The sequence below is a fragment of the Tamandua tetradactyla genome, chromosome X (genome assembly GCF_023851605.1).
Source record: "Tamandua tetradactyla isolate mTamTet1 chromosome X, mTamTet1.pri, whole genome shotgun sequence".
Taxonomy (NCBI): domain Eukaryota; kingdom Metazoa; phylum Chordata; class Mammalia; order Pilosa; family Myrmecophagidae; genus Tamandua; species Tamandua tetradactyla.
The window spans coordinates 7099739-7111207 of NC_135353.1; the positions used below are offsets into that span (position 1 = coordinate 7099739).

The 11469-nt window shown below is 42.8% G+C and overlaps 1 protein-coding gene across 1 annotated transcript; it reads left to right on the top strand.

Annotated features, from left to right (window-relative positions):
* Positions 1 to 413: 413 nt before the first annotated feature.
* On the top strand, positions 414 to 6726 carry LOC143671669 (olfactory receptor 3A3-like). The gene is made up of 2 exons (XM_077146907.1): positions 414 to 487; positions 5700 to 6726. Exons 1-2 carry the CDS (start codon positions 414 to 416, stop codon positions 6724 to 6726), a joined length of 1101 nt encoding a protein of 366 aa, XP_077003022.1.
* The last annotated feature ends 4743 nt before the right edge of the window (positions 6727 to 11469 follow it).

The window sequence follows — 11469 nt, forward strand, 5'->3', positions numbered from 1 at the left end:
AAACTTAAAATATATTCAGAAATCATATTGGCGTTGCTACTTTGAAAACCTGTATCGGTATGTGCGTGTATATACATACATACAGAACATACGATAGAATACAGCAAAAATGTCACTATGTTAATGCCATTAAGAACCAAGACTTTCAACCCAAGGGGAAAAAAATACCATTATAAAATTACCAAATTTAAGGGATCTTAAAGTTATCTGGCAATGTCAGTGAGAAATCATGGTGTTTATTTCCCTTTCAATAATTGGTGGGTTCAGGTTTGATCCATCATGAAGTTTCCCATCAGCTTTTCATCTACTGGGTTTAGCATTTTGCTAAATGATCAGATTGACACCACCTGAATCTTCTGGTCAACCGTAACCAGCCTGAGAGTGGCACCCAGACACATGTGCCTTGTGGTGTCATGGAGCGCACAGCACCGCCTGGGGACTCATCTCCTCCCAAAAGGTTGAACCCGAATGTGATCAGGCTGTTACTGTAACTACCAGTTTACAGGAAAGGCAAAAGACAGGGAAGCCCTGAAGAGGACACCACGGGGTGCTATCAGCCAAGTCCCACTGGTGGGAAAGGCTACCAGACAGGTGACTTCGATTTGTCAACAAATAAAAGGCAAGGGGACAGGGAGAGGGAAGGGGACCCTATGCCAAATTAAAAGGGACTTAAGAGACATTTCAACCCAATGCAGTGTGCACGCCTTGTTTGGGTCCTGATCCAAACAAACTGATTGTAAAAGGACATTTCTGTGACAATTGGGGCAATGCGAGCACTGATGGTCACAGGAAGGGGTCAGGGTTAATATGTTAGGTGGGTAAATGGGATTATGGCTATGTGTTTCAAAAGAAAGGATCCTACCTTAGAGATACCTACTGTTGTGTTTATAAATGAAATGATAAGATGCCTTATAAGGCGAGTTGAGGCAGCATTCAGCATTCTTCTATTCTTTGGCAGAGTTTGTGTAAGATTAGGAATATCTGCTCCTTAAACACTTAGGCAAACTGTTTGGCCCTAGTGGATTCCATATGGGTGAGGGTAGATTTGAAAGTACTGATTCCATTTCATTAAAATATCTAAATTTGTTCAGGTTTTCTATTACTTGAGCCAGTTATAATTTCCTCACACAGTGTCCAGCTAATATGCTTTCAATTTCAGTGAGGCTTAGCACATTCATTTATAGTCATTGTTAGTTTTACTTTAAGCATTCAAAGCTTTGAATTTCCCTCCATGCATCATTTATGCTACATTCAACAAGCTTTCATATATTGCATTCCTATTGTCACTTAGCTTTAAGCATTGCCTACTTTCTATTATGATTTCTTCTTTGATGTATAACTTGTAATTTTTAGTTTACTGTTTTCCCCACGTTTTATTATGAAAATTCTCAGGATTAGAAGAATGTTGAAAAACTTGTACAGTGAACACCTGTATATGCATCACTGGTTTCTACCATTTACATTTTTCTGTTTGTTTGATCACACATCTATCCATCTCTCTATCTTATTTTTTGATTCATTAGCAGGCATCAAAACGCTGAACCCCTCCCCACTTCAGCAAGCATGTCATTAACTACAGTTCGATATATTTTTTTTATTGAGGTTTCCTTTTGAGGTAAAATTTGCATACAGCAAAATATAGAAATCTTAAATGTGCCAACAGATGAGCCTTGACAGGTGTTTACTCCCATGTAACCAAATCTATCAAGACGTACAACATCGGCATCCCTGGGCCTATCCCCATTACAGCGGCAGCCACTATTTAGAAGATTTTAGCCATAGATTAGTTTTGCCCCTGTTCTAGAACTCCATATAACTGGCATCCTGCTGCGTGTGATCTTTGATGGAAGGCTTCTTTGACTGGGCATAATATTTTAACATTTATTCATTTTGTTGCATATTCATTCCTCTCTACTGCTGTTGTATTCTGTGGTGTGAGTATACAACAGTTTGTCCATTCTGCTGTCGCCAGTTTTGGGCGATCATGAATTATGGACATTTTGTTTGAATGAATACCTAAAAGTGGAATTTCCGGGTCATTGGTTACGTATCTGTTTTGCTTTATAAGAAACTGCCAGAATTTTTTCAAAAGTAGTAGTATAATTTTACACTCCCACCAAGTTTTGAGGGTCCCAGATGTTTCACATCTTCACCAACATTTAGTATTATCACCCCTTTACAATTTAGCTGCTCTGGAGGGTGATTAGCTGTATCTTGTGACTTTAATTTGCATTTTTCCGATGACTACTTGTGTGGAGCACTTTTTTTTTTTTTGCATGGGCTTACTGGCCCTTTGTATGTCATCTTTTGTGATGTGTCAGTTCAGCATTTTATCCATTTTTAAAATTGGGTGGTTGGTCTTTTGTAATGGAGTTCTAGAAATTCTTTCTGGGTGCAAGTGCTTTGTTGAATTATGTTTTGCAAATATTTTCTCCCAGTCTGTGGCTTGGCTATTCATTTTCTTGACGGTGCTTGTGGTTGAGTAGAAGTTTGAAATTTTGATGAAGACTTGTCAATTTGTTATTTAACGGCCATTGCATTCTATGTCTTGTCTATGAGAGCTTTGTCTCCCCTTAAAATGCAAAGATATTTGTTCTATGTTGTCGTGCAAAAACTTGATAGTTTTAACTTTTACATTTAAATCTATTATCCCTCGAATTGATTTTCATGTATGATTTGGGATAAGGATTGGGCTTTATCTTGTTCCACATGGATATCCTGTTGTTCCAGCAACAGTTGTTGGAATGACTTTTCCTTCCCAATTAGATTGCCTTTGGCACCTTTGCAAAACAAAAATTAAGTGACCGTACAAGTGTGGGTCTATTTCTAGGCACTTTACTCTGTCCATTGGTCTATTTGCCTATGTTTATGCCAAATAGCACACTGTACTGCTTACAGTACCTTTATGGTAAATCCTAGAATCAGGACTATGTATACTATCATAGGTAATTTCCATCTCTATATAAATATTAAAATCAGTTTTTCAGCTTGTATGAAAATGTCTGCTGGGAATGTGATGGGGCTTGTGTTGAATTTATAGTTAATTAGGTTAGAATTAACATCTTAACAAATTGAGTCTTCTGATCTATGGACCTAGTATATATCTCTATTTAGGTAATTTCTCTCTACAGTGTTTTACCTTTGGTTTTTCTCCCACTTTTTATGGGTATTTAGGCTTTGCCCATTCTAACTTTTTCAAGTTGGAAGCGGCTGTCAGTAATATGGGATAAGGGGATGGAACTAGTTGATGTTCTGGAAAGGCTGGGCCCTCTGTATTTCAGGACTTATCTGGACCAGGGACCCATCTGGACGTTGTAGGTTTCTGGAAAGTTACCCTAGTGCATGGAAATGTTGTAGGATATTATACATTGCCCTAGGTATTCATTAGGATTGGCAGGAATGGTTTTGGTTGGGGTTTGACAAGTTATACTAAGTAGCAATGTCTAACTGAAGCTTACGTAAGAGTGAGGGAAATGGTTTCACTTGCAGGGTTGGGCTTAGAGAGAGAGGCCACATCTGAGTAGCAAAAGCGGTCCTCTGGAGGTGACTCTTAGGCGTACCTACAGGCAGGCTAAGCTTCTCCGGTATAGACATAAGCTTCACAAGAGCAAGCCTCATGACCAAGGGCTTGGTCTATTGATTTGGGGGTCCCTAATGTTTGAAACAGTATCCGGGGTTTCCCCAGTGGTACAGTTTAATAGTTCCATATTTTTTCCCCATCTCTCAAGGGACTTTGCCAGTACTTTTTGATGATATGCTAAATATACTCTGGAACGTATCCAGGCGTTCCATGAAACTATATAGGTTAATTAAAGGCTCTCATTCTTATTCTGGGCTCCATGTTCTTTGAATTGCTTAAATGATCTATGTGGACAGCTTGAGTTAGATTATATGATACAGAAAATTTAGGTTTTGGACAAAATAAACCTTTCTTCCTTTGGTCTCAAAGAATAGGTGAAGTTCTAAAATGCAGACTATGTCTTCCTTTACCCTGTATTCTGAATTAACTTAATCCTGACCTGGTTGGCTTCATTCTTATCTCTAAATACCAGGATACACGTATATAAAACAGCCCCTCAAAATCCAGAAATAACAATTACCACTCTGGACGAAATGTAACTGGTTTTATAGGAGATTACAATCTAGGCCCCTGTTTTCTTACAAGTATTTTCTAAATGAGATCACACCATATTTGCTCTTTTGTTTCTGGCTTATTCTGCCTCACCAAATGTCCCACAGGTTCATTCATATTATTGCATGCCTCAAAAATTCATTCTTTTTTGTAGCCGCGCAGTGTTCAATTCTATGCATACACCATCGTTTGCCGATCTACTTCTCAGTCATGCACTTTTCAGCCACCTCCATCTACTGGGACTCATGTATAACGTCCAAAGTCCAAAGTCTATTAACACTCTCCATTTTAGATAATTTCATTGTTCCCAAGAGAAAGATAGCCAATAAGCACAACCTCCCCAAATAGAAAATTCAGACCTCCCTCTAACTCTTGTCCCTCCCCCGTTATGTACCCGTGGTATTGCTGCAGTCCTGTTGATGCTTTCCTGTTAAACATAGCCATAACATGCAATAGCATTTCCCCCCTATACCCTGAAATCATACACTCTTTGTACAAGAGTCATACCTTTGCAGTAGCTCATGCAAGGACTTATTTATACTTGTAGTGTTAATCCATGGGACACGTGAGTCTATACAACCCCTTTCAATCATGTTCATCTTCAACCTGGTAATATTACTTATAGACTCACTAGTGAGCCGCCTTCACTTCTGTCTATTCCCTTACAATGAAGTTCAGCCTCCTTAGCTAACTGTTCATCCACTTCAAGCTCCTGTGTATCTCTAGGTCCCCTATATTCTTTATCATAAACCTCCAATTTTATCCTTACCATGGTCATAAAAGTGGAATCATACAATATCTATCCTTTTGTGTCTGGCTAATTTCACTCACCACTATGTCCTCTAGGCTCATCCATCTTGTCATGTGCTTCAGGCAAGGAATATGAGGACATGAAGGAAATTCCCTAAAGTTAAAGGGGTCAATTCATAAAGAAGACATAAATAAGATGATGCGATTGAGAGAGCATATTATGAAGTTGATGTTAGATAAGAAGGAGGAGTCTTCTCCCACTGAGTGAGGAAGTAGGCGAGAATGTTTGCTGAGTTACACACATTTAAAGGTGTGGTTTGGGGTAGGAAGCTGACAGACTTCTTGCCTTGTGAGCAGAGAGGTCAGGTGGGGCACATCACAGAGGGCCTTGGGAGGACTTTGGATTTGACTCTGAGTGAGACAGGAGCATCTGAAAGGTTCAGAGCAGGAGAAGGATGGCACTGACTGACGTCTCATCACTCACCCTGAGTTGGAGTTCTGCTAAGTTGGAAATGGTGAAACAATGGGATGTGTCAAATAGTTGTCATGTCTGAGGTTACTTATTCACGTAAGGTTTGCTGAAGGATTGACTCTGATATTTCTACAGGGGGGTTACACGCACTGTGTCTTCAAGGTCCGTGAACTCCCTCTCGGTTTGCAGGTTTATGGTACTACCATTTTTCTTCTCCAAGTCTCTTCCTTAACACTGGCCTCATGACCCTAAACTCAGTCCTGCAGTTCTGAATCTGATTCATTTAAGCCTGAAATCTGCCTTCTTTGACTTTGGTTCTCCCTCAGCCCCACTCCTCCTTCTCAGGTGGTACTCCCACCTAGACCCTCATCTGCCTCTGTTTGACCCTACAGCTGCAAGTTTCTGTGCATGGTCAGAGTTCAATCTCCATGCAGCAGGACAACGAGACCCTACTGTCCCACTTTCTTCTGAAAGGCCTGACACAGAGGAGTTGAGGCCCCTTATCTTCATCATCTTTCTGCTGGTCTACATAGTAGCTCTGGGTGGGAACCTGGGCCTCGAAAGTCTTACTGTAATAGACTCTCGACTCCACACTCCCATGTACTTCTTAGCCAACCTCTCACTGCTCGATGCTGCCTATATCTCCAACACAGTGCCTCAGGTTCTGGCACATCTGCTGGCTCCAGTGCCGACAATGTTCTATAGTGCTTGTCTTACCCAGATATTCTTTCTCCATTTCCTGGCATCCTGGGAGTGCTTCTTGCTCACAGCTATGGCTTATGACCGTTATGCAGCCACCTGCCAGCCACTGCACTACCTTGTCCTCATGGGCCGCCAGACCCAGATAGGACTTGGGCCAATCTCCTGCCTGCTTGCCTTGACCAATGCACTCACCCACACCATCCTTGCAGCTCTACTCAAGTTCTGTGGGCCTCACTTCATCACCCACTTCTTCTGTGATCTCCGACCACTCCTCAAACTCTCTTGCTCTGGTACACGTGCCAACGAACTTGCCCTCTTCTTCTTCAGCTTTGTGGTAGCTCTTGTACCCTGTGTCCTCGTGGTGATCTCATATATCCACGTCATGGCTGCTGTTCTCAGGATTCGCTCTGCCCAGGGACGGAGAAAAGCCTTCTCCACCCGTGGTGCTCACATCACTATGATCTATATCTTCTGCCTCACTTCTGTCGTCTGCTACATCTTTCCCAGCTCTGCATACTCTGGCTTGCGAGATCGGGTGCTTGCTGTGCTCTACGTGGTCCTCATGCCCATGCTGAACCCCATCATCTACAGCAGGAGATACAAGGAGGTGAAGAGGGCCTTGTCCAAGGCAGTTGGAAAGAAAGTGCCTCCTAGATACCAGTCACGTTAATCTAAAGGCACACTCCTCCTTAGTGACGCTGGCTAACGCCGACGCTTTGGATGCGAATCCAATCATACATGAATTTGAAATTTAATTTTACAAGATCCATTTGGTAAAACTTATTTTGTATGCCAGGATCAAATATTTCTGTTACATTCTTGGGTCTAAAACATTGTTTATTGTTATTGCTTTCTCCTTATGAAAATATTACAAGCTCACTTGATAAGGTATATAATGACAAAATCTTATAAAATGACAAAAACACCCTCACTACCCAGAGTAGAAAATTGTTGGTATCTTGATGGTTTTCCTTCAAGTGTCCTAGTAAACCACAAATGTTTGTGCAAATATATTGAAAGCATGAAGACAAAATTGGAGTCATGATGTACTTACAGTTCCGTATGCTTATAAAATTTAATTTTCTCTTACAACAGTAACATACACTTATAGTAAAAACATACTTTACACAAACGTGTGAGTTAGAAAGCAAGATTTCTCATAACCCCAGCCCCTGCACGAACCACTAACATTTTTATGCTTACTCCTCCAGATTTTTTATTAGAATCTATTAACATGCACTTTTAATAATTTTTTACATAAATAGGATCATATCACACACCAAATTAGCCATTTATCATCCGTGGTCCACATCCTTCTGGTAAGATGGCGGAGTAGGGGAGACCGGGGTCGCTCCCGCTCCGTGTAACACGGAGGTCCAGGGTGCGAGGTCCGTGGGTCCAAGGTGCGAGTGATCATGGAGGGTCTTCTGCTTTCCATAGAGAGGCCCTGGGCGAAGTTCCGACAAACGGGTGAATGTGCTCAGTCACGACTCCGCCTGCCCACGCAGCTGGCTTGGGATGATTTTCCCTTTGGCTTTGTAGCTGGCAGTGCCTGGGGCGAACTTGGAAGGCGGCAGACCAGCTTCTTCTGTGCACGGACTTCACTTGGGCAATGTAAAGTGCCTGCTCTCTGCTCTTCTGAGGCGCTGCTGTGAGAGCCTTGTTATTGTTTTTGCTGTTCTGTTTTGGTGAGGACTGTAGGGCCCTGCTTGGGGAGAGGAAGGGGAGACAGGGGAGACATGGACAGTGTCCGTCTTTGACATCCAACCTGTGGAAGAGACCTATTAGGGTCCAGGGCTGCTTCCCTCCCCACCGTGGAATCCTGAAGACTACAGGTGTATGAACGTGAAAAGCCGGGTTCCAAGACCCAACGCCACCCGGGACTGGGGGTTAGGGGTGGGGATGTGCGATTATGGGGGTCATTAGATGCATCAGCGACACAAGAGGAGTCCTCATTGTGGTGTGAGGCATTCATCCCCCATTACGGAGCAGGGTTATTGGCTCAGAGTTATTAACTCCAGAGAGTTCTTCAGATGCTCACGTATACGGCAGGTGCTCTTCTATTACTTTCTCATGAGGAATGGCCCTCATAGGAACAAACATGTGCCCAGTATGGCAGCGCCAGGCTCCTTTTGTGTTAGTCCCAAATGCAAAGGAGTCCCTCCCTCGGTTCCCGTTTGGCTGGCTACTTAGAAGTTTCAAGCTTGTCTCAGGAACTAGTCAATCAAAAAGTGAGTTTTTGACACCTTATTATCACAATTATTCATTTACTTTTGACCAACGACAGATTAGCATGCATTGCTAATTAGCGTATATTCTTCATTTGCAAGCCGGACTGCCCTTCCATAGAGGGGGCCAATCAGGTGAACGCTGTTCCTGTCCAATCAGAGGTTGGGATATGTTGAATCCTTCATTTGCATGCCTGACTGACCTTCCAAAGAGGGGACCAATCAGGTAAGCGTTGTTCTTGGCCAATCAGAGGTTGGGTATCTTGAATCCTTCATTTGCATGCCCGACTGCCCTTCCGTAGAGGGGGCCAATCAGGTGCCCGTCCTTCTTGGCCAATCAGAGGTTGGGGTAGGTTGAATCCTTCCTTTACATACCGGACTGCCTTCCGTAGATGGGGCCAATCAGGTGACCGTCGTAGTTGGCCAATCAGAGGTTAGGGTATGTTGAATCCTTCATTTGCATCCCCAACTGCCCTTCCATAGAAAGAAACAATCACGTAAACGTCATACCTTAGGCACCTGTCATATTCTGGTAAACTTAATCCTTCATTAGCATATGTAAACGCGGTCTTGGGGAAATGTGGGCCAGGTTAGGAGGTGGAGACTTACGTTACTTCCTTACGTGAGTGGAAGGACTCTACCATCCCTTGTACCCCTGTCCTAGAGTTGGCGGATTTTGGTGCATGCTGAGGTCAGCAGCCCTGTGTGGAGTCCAGATTCAAAATTTCGGATGTGGGAGGGAAACAAACCTGCAAATTAACCTTATTAAAGACATTAAAATGCCACATCCATAGCAGAAGGTTATAAAGCATATGAAGGTCCAGGCAGGCAGACATGGCTGAGACAAATGACCAAATAAAATCATGATTCATCATCCGTGTGCATTTTTTAAATCTTACCTTCTCTGTATAACTCCACCATCACCTTTGAGCTTTCTGTCCCTCCCTTTAGGGGTGTTCGGTCTATGACAATTCTAAATTTCTCATGAGGAATGGAACTCATAGGAACAAACAGGTGCCAGGTATGGCAGCGCACATGCTCCTTTTGCATTAGTCCCTAATGCAAAGGAGTCCCTCCCTCGGTTCCCGTTTGGCTGGCTACTTAGAAGTTTCAAGCTTGTCTCAGGAACTAGTCGATCAAAAACTGAGTTTTTGACACATTATTATCACAATTATTCATTTACTTTTGACCAAGGACAGATTAGGGTATATTGCATTCTTCATTTGCATGCCCGACTGCACTTCCTGAAAGGGGGCCAATCAGGTAAGCGTCATTCCTGGCCAATCAGAGGTTGGGGTATGTTGAATCCTTCATTTGCATGCCCGACTGACCTCCCAAAGAGGGGACCAATCAGGTAAGCGTCGTTCTTGGCCAATCAGAGGTTGGGTACGTTGAATCCTTCATTTGCATGCCCGACCGCCCTTCCGTAGAGGGGGCCAATCAGGTGACCGTCCTTCTTGGCCAATCAGAGGTTGGGGTAGGTTGAATCCTTCCTTTGCATACCCGACTGCCTTCCGTAGATGGGGCCAATCAGGTAGGCGTTGTACTTGGCCAATCAGAGGTTAGGGTACGTTGAATCCTTCATTTGCATACTCGACTGCCCTTCCGTAGAAGGAAACAATCACGTAAACGTCATACCTTAGGCGCCTGTCATATTCTGGTAAACTTAATCCTTCATTAGCATATGTTAACGTGGTTTTGGGGAAATGTGGGCCAGGTTAAGAGGTGGAGACTTACGTTACTTCCTTATGTGAGTGGAAGGACTCTACCATCCCTTGTACCCCTGTCCTAGAGTTGGCGGATTTTGGTGCATGCTGAGGTCAGCAGCCCTGGCTGGAGTCCAGATACAAAATTTCGGATGTGGGAGGGAAACAAACCTGCAAATTAACCTTATTAAGACATTAAAATGCCACATCCATAGCAGAAGGTTATAAAGCATGTGAAGGTCCAGGCAGACAGACATGGCTGAGCCCAATGACCAAATAAAATCATGTAAGGGGACCCCAGAATACGAAACAGGTGTCAAGCTTGTTCAGAAAGAAGCAAAGGGTATCACGAAAGTACTGGAGAAGCCTGAAGAAGAGGCAGATACTATGGCTCGACAGAATGACCAAGTTAAAAATTATTGAGGGGGCGAAGAATTCAGAGCAGCTAATTAAGGTTACTCATAATGGTATGAAACATATCAAGAAGATACTAGGGAAGCGTAAAGAACAATTTGAAAGAAGAAAAATGTCAGACATTCTAGGGACTGAAAGATACTGTAGATCAAATTAGAAACGTATTAGAGATGCACAATAGTGGATTTTGAAACAGAAGAAAGAATAAGCAAATCAGAAGGCAGGACAAATGAACTTGAATGTTCAAAAGAACAGATGGCAAGAAAGATGGGGAAAAATGCACTTTGATTTCAGGGAAATGACAGACAACACAAAGTGTACAAATGCAAGCATTACTGCTGTCCCGGGGGAGAAGAGAAAAGTAAAGGCATAGGAAGGCTAGTTGAAGATAAAACAGGGGGAAACTTCCCAACTGTTATAAAAGACGTAAACATCCAAACTAAGCAAGTCCGGCTAATCCCAAAAAGGATAAACCCAAATAAGCTTGTTCCGAGACGTGTACTTATCAGAAGGTCAAACCTGAAGAGAAGCAGAAAGACACGAAAACAGCAGGAGGAAAGAGAGTTATGCCACAAAGGGGAAACCACATAAGACTGAGCTCAGGCTACTGAACAGGAGAAGGCAGGGTTATGATATATTGAAGATTCTGAATGAGAAAGCCTTCCAGCGAAGAATCCTTTCTCCTGCCAAGTTGTCCTGCAAAATTAAGGGAGAGAGTAAAATCTTCATAGATAAGCAGTGGCTGCAAGAATTTGCAAACAAGAGACGTGCTCAACAAGAAATTTTGAAGGGAGCTCTGTTGACTGAGAAAAGACTAGAAAGGGAGGTCTGGAGGAGAGTACAGAATTGAAGCATATTAGCAAGGGTAACTTAAAGGACAAACAGTGAGAAGGGGGAAAGAATATATAGATCTGATGATGAAACTATGGGATAAAACGCTAGACCCAAGAATTGCTTTTACACTGGTAAAGTTGAATGTTAACGGACTAAACCCACTAACTGATTAAAAGACCCAGGTTGACGGAATAAAGAATGTGATGTACGTATATGGTGCTCCTAAGAGAT